This window comes from Danio rerio, chromosome 22 (genome assembly GCF_049306965.1).
Source record: "Danio rerio strain Tuebingen ecotype United States chromosome 22, GRCz12tu, whole genome shotgun sequence".
Classification (NCBI taxonomy): Eukaryota; Metazoa; Chordata; class Actinopteri; order Cypriniformes; family Danionidae; genus Danio; species Danio rerio.
This window is the reverse complement of record NC_133197.1, coordinates 22,852,157-22,866,915: the sequence shown is the minus strand read 5'-3', so window position 1 is coordinate 22,866,915 and position 14,759 is coordinate 22,852,157. Positions and strand designations below refer to the sequence as shown.

Genomic DNA, 14,759 nt, shown 5'->3' with positions numbered 1-14,759 from the left:
AGAAGGCAAGGAGGCGCAGTGGTTTTTATATTTATGTCGAAAGTATTAATTTTTGTAATATTTTAATCCTTTAATTCTTTTTCATTTGTAAATATATTTCTGTATTGCTGTACATCCTGCGTGTTTAAGCATTGTGTAGGAAGAACATAAAAAGTCATTCTGCTCACTTTAGACCCAATATTGTGCATTGAATGGTTCATCTTTGACATGACTAAATGAACAGTATCAGCTAATAAGGTAATCTGATCAGCCAGTGTTAACTCTTCTATTGTTAACTAGAGAAAGCAACAGCACCAGCATCTCAAGCATCTTCGGACACCACCCTCATGCACTCCACCTCAAACACACCCACAGTCATCACCACCGGTACCTGTACAGTCACACCATTTGAGCTTTATCTTTACAAATGATCAGCTTAAACGGGGAACTGTTAAATATCTTGATTCATGATGAATAACATGCAAATTTGTGATAAAATTTGTTCAATTTTTTTTTATACTATATAATTTATTTTAAACAATTCTTGATATAGATAACAGTATAATAGTTTAACAGTGTTAATTGGTAACAATTGATTTGAAGTGTTTAGCATAAAAATCAACAGGTAAAAGTAAAAACTGGTTAGAAAAATATTAATCTTCGGACTCTGTAAAGTGTAAATATATAAATATTTCTAAACTTATAATAACAACCCTTATAAAGTTTACTAAAAATATAAATGACACAAAACCAACAGGCTTGATTTCACACACTATCATGCAACAACACACCTTCAGCACCACTCCAGGTAACACCGTTAACATTCAGTTTCATGTGTTTTATACATTTGTATATTGTTTAAAAGATTAACTTTTCTCATTATGCTCATTGTCATTTAGGGGGTACATCTGTTACTCAATGCCAAAACCCAAATAATTCCCAGCTCCAATCCCAAATCAATTTATGATTTGTACAGTGTTGGGGAAGCTACTCTGAAACTGTAACTTGATAAGCTACAAGCTGCTCATCAGCAACATTAGCTAAGCTACAGTCAAACTACACTTCTTAAAAAGTAGCATGCCTCACTACAAGTTACTTCCTAAAAGTAGCTCTTACACTGAAGCTATGAAGCTTAATGTTTTATTACACATAGTTCTAAATATCTCAATTGAGAAATTCCTCAATTTCTCAAGATAACAGCTGAGATTAGCTACTCGCCAACACTCGATTTGTCCTGTTGAGTATGTGTCTTTCGAAAGCTTCATATGCTTAGATATTTCATGGTGTCAATTCATCATTACAGACACTGAGTCAAACGCCACTCCCACCACATCCAAAACATCTGCCGAAAGCCCCTCATATAAAGGTGACTCCACAACATCAACACACTCACACTCCTGCACTGCTAGTCTTTCACACACACATTCTCATATTCTGACCTCAATCTTCCCATCATGCCATGCTCCAAGAACAATATTTTTTTATTTATGTCTTCACAATTGACTAATCGATTGACTGACTGAATAACTGATTGATTTATTGAATGAATGAATGAATGAATGAATGAATGGATGAGAGGTCACTGGATTGATTGATTGATTGATTAATTGACTGACTAACTGACTGACTGACTGACTGAGTGATTGATTGATTGATTGATTGACTGACTGACTGACTGACTGACTGACTGACTGACAGACAGACAGACAGATAGACAGACAGACAGACAGACAAGGGGGTTGATATCATACTAGACTGGATAAAAGAAAATAATGATAGCCTCACTTTCATCCAACCAAACGCAACAATAAAACAATAAAACTCCAGAGGGGTATTGCACAAAAGTTGAACAAGAAAATGATTAATGCAAATATAGATAGAACCTCATTTGGACTAATTAGGTAATGAGTTAAAAAATAAAAGTAATGAACAAGAGACACATTTGATTTATTCCAATAACCACCCAATATCATTTAGGGACTATTAAAGATAATAACCAGACAAACACATCAACCTCACCTCCAAGCACCTTGCAACAACAGAACTTCACCAACACTTCAGGTAACAGCGTGTTTAACAATGTATTTCAGTTTTTTTAATGTCCAATGCTAGATTATAACAAAAATATTTATCAAAGCAACATCTGATTTAATCTAATAATCATTATTATTCAGTGAGTTATATTAAAGGAAATGACCAAACTAACACATCAACCTCACCTCCAAGCACCTTGCAACAACAAAACATCACCAACACTTCAGGTAACAGTGTTTTAAATATTATATTTCAGTTTTTTTTATATCCCATTCTAGATTGTATAAAAGTATTGATAAATACAACATTTACATTAATTCTAATAACTATTATCATTATCAGTGCTGTAAATTAAATAGTGCACTTGTTGATATAGATAATGGTTTAATTGGTAGCAATCAATTCGAAGTGTTTGATATAAAAATTAACAGGTAATTATAAAAATAACCCTTGTTGATGTTTTAAAATCTGGCAAAATCTGGAAAACCTTAATTTCAGACCCTGTAAAGTGTAAATATATAAATATGAACTTCTGGAGTTTATTGTAACTATAATAGTCAATTTTTTGGTGCTAATGTTAGTCGTCACGTGTTGTCCAACTTCTTTAGTGTCAGTGTATTTATATAGAAAAATGTCATTTAATTTAACAACCACTATAAGTTTTACTATGGACATAAATGACACAAAAACAAATTGTCTACTTCACGCACTGCCGTGAAATAACACAACATCAGAGTTTCAGTTTGCTAAACTATATGTTGTATAATGTCGAGTCACCATGTTATCCCATACTGAACTGTTATATTTAAAAAACACTTTACTTGATTCAATCATCCATTTTAGGTAATAATTCTGAAAATAATAACAAGACAAACACACCAACCTCACCTACAAGCACCTCGCAACAACAAAACACCAACAACACTTCAGGTAACAGTGTGTTTACGTTATATTTCAGTTTTGTTTAGTATTTTTAACATCACATGCTAATTTGTGTAAAAAAACATTTATAAAAGCAACATTTGATTTACTCTAATAATCATTACCATTCAGTGTGTAATACTGAACAAAATAACAAGACAAACACACCAACCTCAACTCCACTCATCTCACAACAGCCAAGCACCACCAACACTTCAGGTAACAGTGTTTAAAATTTTATATTTCAGGATTTTTGTGTATCCCATACTAGATTGTATAAACGTATTGATAAGAACAACATTTAAAATAATTCTAATAACTATTATCATTTAGGGCAGTGGTCCCCAAACCCCAGTCTGGTACCACTCTGTAGATCAATTGGTACTGGGTCACGCAAGAAATCCTTAATTATTTCCAACTTATTCATTATCTGAGTCTGAACAATCTTTTATTTAGAAAAATAACAGTATTCTCTCAGTTACATTTCTCTCACTTGAGTGCCAAAATTTAACGCCCAAGCTAGCAAAATAAGTAAGAAACAGACATTTTGCTAAAGGGAAAAGGCCCAGTGAAGGACCCATGAACTGCCAAGGAATTCATCCGTAACACATTTGTCAACAAATCAGGTGAATTCAGCATGTCTGTGTAAGATCAACGGCTGGAGACCGCAAATGTCGGCGGTCTACTATTACCAATGATAGTCACCCTGAAACATCTTCAGAGTGCTGTGAACGCACCTCGAGTGACATGATATGAACTGACTAATCAGCTTCATATTTTTTATGCAATATACACATTTCGGTAGGCTTATTTTCTCAGAGAAACACTGCAGTGCTTTTTAATTTTCTCCATAAATTAAACTTGTATCAGAGCTGCAGCAATGTTTTGTCAGCTTGGTTTATCTTTGATATGACTAAATGAACAGTATCAGCTAATAAGGTAATATGTGGTCTGATTAGCCAGTTTTAACTTTTCTATTGTTAACTAGCTGCACCTCCAGCACCTTCAAACACCACCCTCATACACTCCACTTCTCCGACACCCACATCCAAATCCACACCCACATCCAAATCCACACCCACAGTCGCCAGCACCAGCACCAGCACTGGTAAAGTCACACCAATTTCACATCACACTCTCTTCAAATGATTAGTTTATTGTGACAAAATGTCTTGATTCATGATGATTAACCTATAAATATGTGCTTTTTTATACAATATATAATATTTGAAACACTTGTTGATATAGATAACAGTATTCTATTCAAGTAGATTTAATTAGTAGCAATCAATTTGAAGTGTCTGGTATAAAAGTCAACAGGTAATTATAAAAACTGGTATTGTCCAGCTTCCTTAGTATCAGTGTGTTTATTATATAAGAATGTACTTTAATATAACAACTTTATTTATAATATAACAAATTTATGTATTGTGTAAAAGTAATGAACAAGAAAAACATTTCATTTATTCCAATAACCACCCTATATCATTTAGTGACTATTAAAGATAATAACCCGACAAACACATCAACCTCACCTCCACGCATCTTGCAACAACAAAACATCACCAACACTTCAGGTAACAGTGTTTTACATATTATATTTCAGTTTTTTTTTTATATCTTATTCTAGATTGTATAAACATATTGATGAATACAACAATTACATTAATTCTAATAACTATTATCATTTAGGGGATAGTACTAAAAATAACCAGACAAGCACATCAATCTCACCTCCACTAAGCCATACGCAACACACAACCATCAGTGCAGGTAACAGTGTATTTAGCTTTCCTTTTTCAGGTGTTCAAAACAGGTTACTGGTGTTTTTACATTGTCTCAGTTAATATACTATTGTTTTTGGCCAAAATAAAGAAAATGGCCCACATATTTGATCTTTAAAATCTGGTAAGAAAAAAATTAATTTCAGACCCTGTAAAGTGTAAATATATAAATATGAACTTCTGGAGTTTATTGTAACTATAATAGTCAATTTTTTGGTGCTAATGTTAGTCGTCACGTGTTGTCCAACTTCTTTAGTGTCAGTGTATTTATATAGAAAAATGTCATTTAATTTAACAACCACTATAAGTTTTACTATGGACATAAATGACACAAAAACAAATTGTCTACTTCACGCACTGCCGTGAAATAACACAACATCAGAGTTTCAGTTTGCTAAACTATATGTTGTATAATGTCGAGTCACCATGTTATCCCATACTGAACTGTTATATTTAAAAAACACTTTACTTGATTCAATCATCCATTTTAGGTAATAATTCTGAAAATAATAACAAGACAAACACACCAACCTCACCTACAAGCACCTCGCAACAACAAAACACCACCAACACTTCAGGTAACAGTGTGTTTACGTTATATTTCAGTTTTGTTTAGTATTTTTAACATCACATGCTAATTTGTGTAAAAAAACATTTATAAAAGCAACATTTGATTTACTCTAATAATCATTATCATTCAGTGTGTAATACTGAACAAAATAACAAGACAAACACACCAACCTCAACTCCACTCATCTCACAACAGCCAAGCACCACCAACACTTCAGGTAAAAGTGTTTAAAATTTTATTTCAGGGTTTTTGTGTATCCCATACTAGATTGTATAAACGTATTGATAAGAACAACATTTAAAATAATTCTAATAACTATTATCATTTAGGGCAGTGGTCCCCAAACCCCAGTCTGGTACCACTCTGTAGATCACGCAAGAAATCCTTAATTATTTCCATCTTATTCATTATCTGAGTCTGAACAATCTTTTATTTTGAAAAATAACAGTATTCTCTCAGTTACATTTCTCTCACTTGAGTGCCAAAATTTAACGCCCAAGCTAGCAAAATAAGTAAGAAACAGACATTTTGCTAAAGGGAAAAGGCCCAGTGAAGGACCCATGAACTGCCAAGGAATTCATCCGTAACACATTTGTCAACAAATCAGGTGAATTCAGCATGTCTGTGTAAGATCAACTGCTGGAGACCGCAAATGTCGTCGGTCTGCTATTACCAATGGATGCGCACGGCTTGCGTGCATATTAAGAGCGACGTGCTTGCACCTTACAGGTGCACCCATTTGGAAACATCTTCAGAGTGCTGTGAACGCACCTTGAGTGACATGATATGAACTGACTAATCAGCTTCATATTTTTTATGCAATATACACATTTCGGTAGGCTTATTTTCTCAGAGAAACACTGCAGTGCTTTTTAATTTTCTCCATAAATTAAACTTGTATCAGAGCTGCAGCAATGTTTTGTCAGCTTGGTTTATCTTTGATATGACTAAATGAACAGTATCAGCTAATAAGGTAATATGTGGTCTGATTAGCCAGTTTTAACTTTTCTATTGTTAACTAGCTGCACCTCCAGCACCTTCAAACACCACCCTCATACACTCCACTTCTCTGACACCCACATCCAAATCCACACCCACATCCAAATCCACACCCACAGTCGCCAGCACCAGCACCAGCACTGGTAAAGTCACACCAATTTCACATCACACTCTCTTCAAATGATTAGTTTATTGTGACAAAATGTCTTGATTCATGATGATTAACCTATAAATATGTGCTTTTTTATACAATATATAATATTTGAAACACTTGTTGATATAGATAACAGTATTCTATTCAAGTAGATTTAATTAGTAGCAATCAATTTGAAGTGTCTGGTATAAAAGTCAACAGGTAATTATAAAAACTGGTATTGTCCAGCTTCCTTAGTATCAGTGTGTTTATTATATAAGAATGTACTTTAATATAACAACTTTATTTATAATATAACAAATTTATGTATTGTGTAAAAGTAATGAACAAGAAAAACATTTCATTTATTCCAATAACCACCCTATATCATTTAGTGACTATTAAAGATAATAACCCGACAAACACATCAACCTCACCTCCACGCATCTTGCAACAACAAAACATCACCAACACTTCAGGTAACAGTGTTTTAAATATTATATTTCAGTTTTTTTTTTATATCTTATTCTAGATTGTATAAACATATTGATGAATACAACAATTACATTAATTCTAATAACTATTATCATTTAGGGGATAGTACTAAAAATAACCAGACAAGCACATCAATCTCACCTCCACTAAGCCATACGCAACACACAACCATCAGTGCAGGTAACAGTGTATTTAGCTTTCCTTTTTCAAGTGTTTACAATCTATTTACTGGTGTTTTTACATTGTCTTCAGTTACTATACTATTGTTTGTGGCCAAAATGAAGAAAAAATTTCCCAAAACATTGATATAAGAGGAATACCAATGTCACTGTAGAGATTTTAGAGATAATGTGTTCATTTTGGCCATGTTGCAAAGTTTCCATCGTGGGGTAGAGCGTTGCTTAATGCTGAAGTATAAATCAGGCTTAAGTCTGGAGTAATAATGCTGAAAATCACAGAAATAAATTTTATTTTAAATTGTGTATAATAAGAAAACATTTATTTAAAATCATAATTTTGACCAGTAGTGCCGAATGTCACACGATCATAAACTTGCTTTTCCATATTTCCTTTGCTGTAATGTGTATCAGTGCATTTATTTGTGTCAAGCAATACAGCATTCTAGATTAGTTTTCAGTGCAGTAATTTTCTTGCCAGTCATATTTTTAACTGTTTTATCATCATCTTCCAACATAACAAGGCCAAAATGATGGCATCACCATACCTTCAACAACTAAACTCCCTGCATCCACTTCCAATCTCTCCACACTCTCCTCCTCAAGCTCACCTAAACCCACCACCAAACCAATTGGTAAAACACCACCATTGTACTCTCTGTACAAACAATTCCTGCCTATCTATCATGGCTAATACTACTGTTGTATTTCATCTTAAACAGTAATTCACACTATCAGCTAATAAGGTCATTTGTGGCCTGGTCAGCCAGTTCTAACTCTTCTGTTGTTAACTAGTGAATGAAACCAGATCACTTCCAAAGACCACCCTCATGCACTCCAACACAACCGCACACACAGTCACCAACACCAGCACGGGTAAAGTCACACCATTTGAGCTCTCTGTATAAATGATTCCTGACTATATTTCTTCCAAATTTAAAATAAAATGTAGCTGTTTTTGTTGCATAAAGCAGCTTTCACACCGCACACAGAATGTGCTGCACTGACCGCCTATTTTAAACTCTGACTGTGGCGAGCTTGTCAGCTTGAGGTCTTTGATTGGTGCAACAACAAACCAATCTTGCACTGTGCAAGCCATTGAGATTCATCTGTTTCATAGTGCACAGCTTTCTGTGTACGATGTGAAAGACACTTTAAATGACAAAAATATTACCTATTACTGATACCTACAAAATTATGCTATATTTTCAAACATATTCATATTTACCTTTAGGCAAACCAATGTTTCAATTGTAGAAGATTTTGAGATTAAAGAGTTGAAATCAATATTTGGTGGAATAACCCTGATTTTCAAACAACAAATGAAAGCTAATTTTAAATGACAACATTTAAATTTGAAATTTGGAAGAAAAGTTATCTGACCTTTATAAAATAACACATACCTAATAAATATAGTAAATCTATATAATCTGAGAAGTGCTCTCTTTTTTGTCTCCTCATACCTGTAAAACATAAAAACTCATTCTGCTCACTTTAGATCCAAAATTGTGCATTAAAGAGTTCATCTTTGACATGACTAAATGAACAGTATCAGCTAATAAGGTAATCTATGGCCCGATCTGCCAGTTTTAACCCTTCTATTGTTGACTAGTGAAAGCAGCAGCAGCATATCCAGCACCTTCAAACACCACCCTCATGCACTCCACCTCACCCACACCCACATCCACACCTACAGTCGCCAGCACCAGCACTGGTAAAGTCACACCATTTGAACTCTCTCTTCTAATGATTACAGTTTATTGTAACAAAATGTCTTAATTCATGATTAATAACCAATAAATATGTGAAAAAATATGTTTTTTTATACAATATGTACTATTTTAAACACATTGATATAGATAACAGTATATGATTTTAACAGTTGTATTTGGTATCAATCAATTTGAAGTGTTTGGCATAAAAGTCAACAGGTAATTATAAAAACTGTGAGTAAAAACTTCATATTTGGACCCTGTAAAGTGTAAATATATAAATATTGCTGAACTTCTGCAGTTTATAGTAATAATTATAGTCAGCTTTTGGTGCTATATTTAAATGCCATGTATTGTCCAGCTTCCTTAGTGTCAGTGTATTTATTATATTAGAATGTAATTTAATATAAAAACCATTATAATATTTACTAAAGATATAAATTACACAAAACCAACAGGCTTGTCTTCACACACTACCAAGCAACAACACATCAGCACCACTCCAGTTCACACTGCATTACATTCAGTTTCATGTGTTTAATACATTTGTATATTGTTTAAAAGATTAACTTTTCTCATTATGCTCATTATCATTTAGCGGGTACATCTGTTACTCAATGCCAAAACCCAAATAATTCCCAGCTCCAAAACCCAAATCAATTTATGATTTGTTCAGTGTTGAGGAAGCTACTCTGAAACAATAACTTGATAAGCTACAAGTTACTCATCAGCAAAAGTAGCTAAGCTAAGTTCCTAAAGGCCAATATTAAACTTAAGCTACGAAGCTTTATAGTTTACAAATAATAGTTAAAAATACAAAAATGCAACAAATGTTGCATTGCAATAATAAAACAATTAAGTCAGATCTAGCATACACAGCAAATTCATCAGAGTTAAATTCTCGGTGTTGAAGCATTTGAGAGTAAAGTGTTGACGTTAAAGAGTTAGATTTTGATAAATGAATATAATAAGAGTTAGAATTGATTTTATTCAGTGCGAAATCAAGGAGTTATCTTTTCTACACTTGGTGGTGTTATTTCCAACATCCGGGAATTCATGCAGCCCCAGTCACTGAAGAATTTTCCAGACGCCATTTTCCATCTGAGGTTTAGAACAGCAACTGGTGAGTCAAACTACCTAAATGTTGGTATTTTACTGACTTTCTTTAAGGAAATACAGTTGTAAACATGTTTTTAAGTTAATAACTTTAGAATGGAGTGACAATTTTAAACTTCTGTGGTTCATTCATGGTCGTTTGTGTATCTAGCTTAACTGCATTACTATTGACTTCTTTTCAAGAATGTTTTTATATATGCTCACGCATACATAGTGCATAAAAACATCAAATGTACATGTTCAGCACATTTCTGTCACGCTTAATGCCATTTTGTGCGTTGTTACCCATCTGTAAAATAAAATCGACACTTCTCCTTTAATTCTAAGCAAACTAGCGAGGGAATCCCCGGAGCCGCCTAACGTTAGCCTACTCTGCCCGGATGCTAACGGCAACACAGGACGGTTTCCATAAGCTCTGGAGAGTTTCTAAAACATATCTGGTGAGTAAATGAACATATGCTTAATTGTAAAAGGCTTCCTGACTGAAACAAATGATTTTTTGTTATTCGTGTACGTCAATTTGGTTATTTTAAACACCGCGGCCCTTTTAAACTGGTTCATTCGTGGCCGTCCATATACCATTAGTCCATAACTTAGACTCGTGTGATAACGTACGCTTGAATTATATTAAGTGTTGACAACCATTAAAGTCGGAATGTTAACATTAATGTCTTTAAATGACCGCGTTTGCACTTTATCAGACATTTAACGTTACAGAAGTCTCCCGGAAGTTGCGGGACTAACGTTAACGTTATTCCGCAAATGCACAGAGACTCCCAGATGCCCAAGTAGATGCCCGCAAATGAATGATCATCTCCCGGAAATCGCGCGTCTCCCGCCCGGTCAATAAACACTTTGCACGCCCCTCTCCACCGCATCCCTCCCAGCTCTTCAGGTACGTCGCGCTCAAGTCACCCCCACCGCTCTTCAGGTACGTCGCGCGCAGCTCATCCCATTGCTCTTCAGGTACTTATCTCTCGCGCTACCTCCCGCAAATCAACTCTGTATCCCCCGAAAATGACTTTTCCCAACTCGGGATGTCTGACGTTAGTAAGTTAGGCTATTTCTGTTGTCAGGAACATCTTAGTCAAGCTTTTTCTCCCGCATGATATTGTGCTTAAAACTATAGGCTAAACTTAGCATGTACTGTACACAACATTTCCGTTTTATTAGTGCGTTGTAAACAGCCACCTGTCTGTAAAATTAATCAACTGATTCATATTTGAGCAGCCTAATGATGATACAGGTTTGATTTGTAGATTTATTATCAATAATCAACATCTGAATCAAAAGATATGTGAAAATGTGTGAGGCATACTTTGTGATGTTCATCTCTCTTTTTTATCTGAAGGTTATGCATATGTGTTAGATACTAATGTGTTGTTGTTTTTTAACAGCCACAGTTCTCTGTACAATAACACAAGACCCTGTGACGGTGGCTGATTAGAGACGGATGGTGTATTTCCAGAGTTGGTGAAATGACCAAGCACACCTTCTTGGTCATATGTGGTGATAATAATGAAGGTATGTTTGATAAAGTTCTGTATTTGTTTCATAATAAGCTGAGAGGGTATTAGAGCATTAGAGAATAACAAATGACATGAAGGTGATAAGTTTTGTATTGTGGGTGAACTTTTACTTAAATAATGTTTTGCTCTTTGCTTTGCACTTTTCCTCTTCTCCTTATCCTAATATTTTAGATTCTATTTGGACCTGAAACATCTGCTAGACTCCAGGAAAGGTGGCGTCAATACTGGACCTGAAAGGGCCTAACAAGTTGAATCTGGTAAAGAAACACGCACACACACACACACACGCACGCACACGCTTACAGAAAACTGTAAGTTTATGAATATTTTTTACACTGTGGCCAATATTTTGGGGAAGTCAGCATCACTAAATGATATAAAAGATTTTAAGCTCCTCTAAATTTTGCTCCAAGTGTTGTGTTAAATTCAGGATTCTGGACAGACAGCTGCCTGTTTTTCTAGTTCTAGTCATAGTGGTTAACCTAATTGTTTTTGGAGATCCAACAGTGATGTATGTGTTTTTTCTACTTTTCCATATCCTGTCACCTCAACCAGCTGGGAGAGTCAAGTTGTGGATCATCATGAAGATTTTCAAAAGGTGAGTTTAGATTTCTTGAATGTTTTATTTACTTTAAATGTTCTTTTAAATATATCATAGAATTTGATTGCAATTTGTTTTCAAACATTTATCTTAGTCATGCTGGAGTCTTGAAGAGTTCTTAGATGAGCATCACCCTATATCCATGCATCAGGAACCACCAGACGAGCGATCAGCAGCTGCTACATCGTCATGGATAAAAAGGTCATCCTGTGGCTGGGAAGCACTTCATTCACAGGACATGCTTGATGAGATTTCCTAGCTCCAGTTTGTTTTCACACAAGTTTACAGCATTTATACCTTCATTTAAACTGCTGTGTTTGATGTGGAGGACCAAGGAAACACCAGAAGTGAAAGATTTGCACGCCAAGTTGTTTAAAATGTGATTTCAGAAGAAAACTATGCGTTCAGAAGAAAACTATGAGTGACGATATATTGAACTTTCAAATTGCTCTGATGAAACATAAAGTTTGGACATCATATTTTGTTGATACTGTCTGTACTAATAAAACATTTAAAGCATATTTGACATTGTTGCATTTTAAAAATTGAATGAATTGTTGAAGTTGTGAATGTTTTTTTAAATAAAATGTCTTTATTTTGTAATTTACAGTCTATTTGACCTTTTTACCATATTTACACTCAAGAGAGTTGAATAAAATAATATATTACACCAGGTGGTGTTAAATATAGTTACATTTTTTAACTCTGCCCTGAGTTAAAATTAACCCTTACTTCGGTGTCAATGTGCCAACCCTTTTGAAAGTGTTGATTTAAGTCTGTTTTGAGTGGACCCCATGAGACACTTTCAAAGTGTTGAAATTAACACCCATAGAGTTGTTTTGGGTCCCCACATTTTGCTGTGTATGATAGCATTTTCTAAAAAAATAAAATAAAGTACATAAGATAAATTAATTTAAATAAACTTAATGTCTCCATTTTGATAAGAAATATTATTGAAGCCTTCACACCATGCTCTTACTTTAGACTGACAACTGTTGAAATACTTCATGAATTGAATGCTACGACCAAATAACAGTAATAAATTAATAAATAAATAATGTAAAGCAATGAGATGTGTGATAATTAGCAACAGATGGCTGTAATATAGTATTATAGTGTGTAATCTTGTAAGACGATGCTGTGCTGCTTCAGACCATTGCAGCTTCACTAAATGTAATGTAGCTGTTAAACTACTTCACTACTTGCTGGAAAAAGTAACTAGCTACTGGAAAAGTTAGATTGTATCAAAAGTGGCTGAGCTTCGGTCAAGCTGCTGAAAATGTAGCACAGATAGAAGCTAAGGTTAGCTACTCCCCAACACTCGATTTGTCCTGTTGAGTATGTGTCTTTCGAAAGCTTCATATGCTTAGATATTTCATGGTGTCAATCCATCATTACAGACCCTCAATCAAACAACAATCCCACCACATCCAAAACGCCTGTTGAAAGCATCCCAGATAAAGGTGACTCCACAACATCAACACACTCACACTCCTGCATTGCTAGTCTGTTACAAACACTTTCACACCCTGACCTCCATCTTACCATTATGTCATGCTTCAAGAAAAATGATGTATATTAATACTTTCAAGATTGATTGGCTGACTGACTGAATGATTTAGTAAATGAATGAATGAATAAATGATGGATCACTGGATTAATTGATAGACGGACTGATTGATTAATAAGTTGATTGATTGGTTAATTGAATGATTGATTGACTGTTTGATCAACGACTAACTTGTTGATTGATTGATAGACGGACTGATTGATTAATAATTCGATTAATTATTTATTGATCAATTGTTGACTAAATGATTGATTAATTGATTAATAGAAAGACAGACAGACAGACAGACAGACAGACAGACAGACAGACAGACAGAGAGACAGACAGACAGACAGACAGACAGACAGACAGACTGACAGACAGACTTATTCATTGGCTGTTTAAAACCCTAGCAAACCCTTTAGGCTACAGTGGTCTTCATGTTTATATTTCATCTAGACTTTAATGTTTTTTTAGGATTAGTTTATTTCATCTCCTATATATTTTATTTGTTGACATGCAGGCAGTGGTGTTTGTGCCATTTGTAACATTTAATATGACTAATGTAATATCTAATTTTGAACATCAATGAATGAAAATCCACTATTAATTATTATATTTACATGTACATAACTAATATCTAATCTATATGCAAATATTTATGAGAAAACACATTGATCACATAATCATTCACATGTAGGGAATGGTTCTGATTCAGAATTGCCTATGAAAAACAATACACTCTCACCCATACTCAATGCCTCAACACAAGACACCAGCAAAAAATCAGGTAATGCTGCATTTGACATTATATTTTGAGGTTTTTTATGTCCCATATAGGTTGAATAAAACTAATCATATGAGCAACATTTAATTTAATCTAAAAATAATCATCATTTAGAGAGTAGTATCAGAGATAAAAAGGCAAACACATCAAACTCTCCTTCACTCACCTATATGCTACAACAAAACAGCAACAGCAATCCAGAAGGGTTTTGCACAGAAGTAGAATAAAGAAATCCAGGATAACAGAAGAAGTGTGGCTTGATCTAGTTTAATCAGTGTCTTCTGCATTGGTCTATTGCATGTTTGCTGGTCCACAATGAAAAGGTGCCACAGTTTCAAGCTTGATGTAGATATTTGAGATAAGTGCACATCCA

At 34.3% G+C, this 14,759-nt stretch overlaps 1 protein-coding gene and 1 long non-coding RNA gene across 49 annotated transcripts in view; both read left to right on the top strand.

Annotated features, from left to right (window-relative positions):
• ptprc (protein tyrosine phosphatase receptor type C) overlaps nucleotides 1-14,759 on the top strand; it is an 82,883-nt gene that overhangs the window by 30,351 nt on the left and 37,773 nt on the right. The window contains exons 21-34 of one of the 47 annotated variants that reach the window (XM_073937879.1): nucleotides 280-366; nucleotides 1,283-1,345; nucleotides 1,957-2,040; nucleotides 2,154-2,240; nucleotides 2,857-2,943; nucleotides 3,067-3,153; nucleotides 3,923-4,042; nucleotides 4,428-4,511; nucleotides 4,627-4,707; nucleotides 5,210-5,296; nucleotides 5,420-5,506; nucleotides 6,312-6,431; nucleotides 6,817-6,900; nucleotides 7,016-7,344. The exons of the other annotated variants lie outside the window; for them this stretch is intronic. Coding sequence (XP_073793980.1) covers nucleotides 280-366; nucleotides 1,283-1,345; nucleotides 1,957-2,040; nucleotides 2,154-2,240; nucleotides 2,857-2,943; nucleotides 3,067-3,153; nucleotides 3,923-4,042; nucleotides 4,428-4,511; nucleotides 4,627-4,707; nucleotides 5,210-5,296; nucleotides 5,420-5,506; nucleotides 6,312-6,431; nucleotides 6,817-6,900; nucleotides 7,016-7,227 — 1,370 coding nt within the window. The 3' untranslated portion in view covers nucleotides 7,228-7,344. Of the gene's footprint in view, nucleotides 1-279; nucleotides 367-1,282; nucleotides 1,346-1,956; nucleotides 2,041-2,153; nucleotides 2,241-2,856; nucleotides 2,944-3,066; nucleotides 3,154-3,922; nucleotides 4,043-4,427; nucleotides 4,512-4,626; nucleotides 4,708-5,209; nucleotides 5,297-5,419; nucleotides 5,507-6,311; nucleotides 6,432-6,816; nucleotides 6,901-7,015; nucleotides 7,345-14,759 lie in introns of those variants that run through there. 47 annotated transcript variants of the gene reach the window in all.
• LOC141380327 (uncharacterized) lies at nucleotides 9,890-13,513 on the top strand. Of its 2 annotated transcripts, none has more exons than XR_012398194.1 (6): nucleotides 9,890-9,927; nucleotides 10,248-10,360; nucleotides 11,318-11,444; nucleotides 11,621-11,706; nucleotides 12,005-12,047; nucleotides 12,145-13,513. It is a non-coding gene; the product is annotated as an uncharacterized lncRNA (long non-coding RNA). The 2 variants fall into 2 exon arrangements; XR_012398195.1 differs by lacking the exon at nucleotides 9,890-9,927 and adding an exon at nucleotides 10,691-10,851 and having other exon boundaries at nucleotides 10,247-10,360.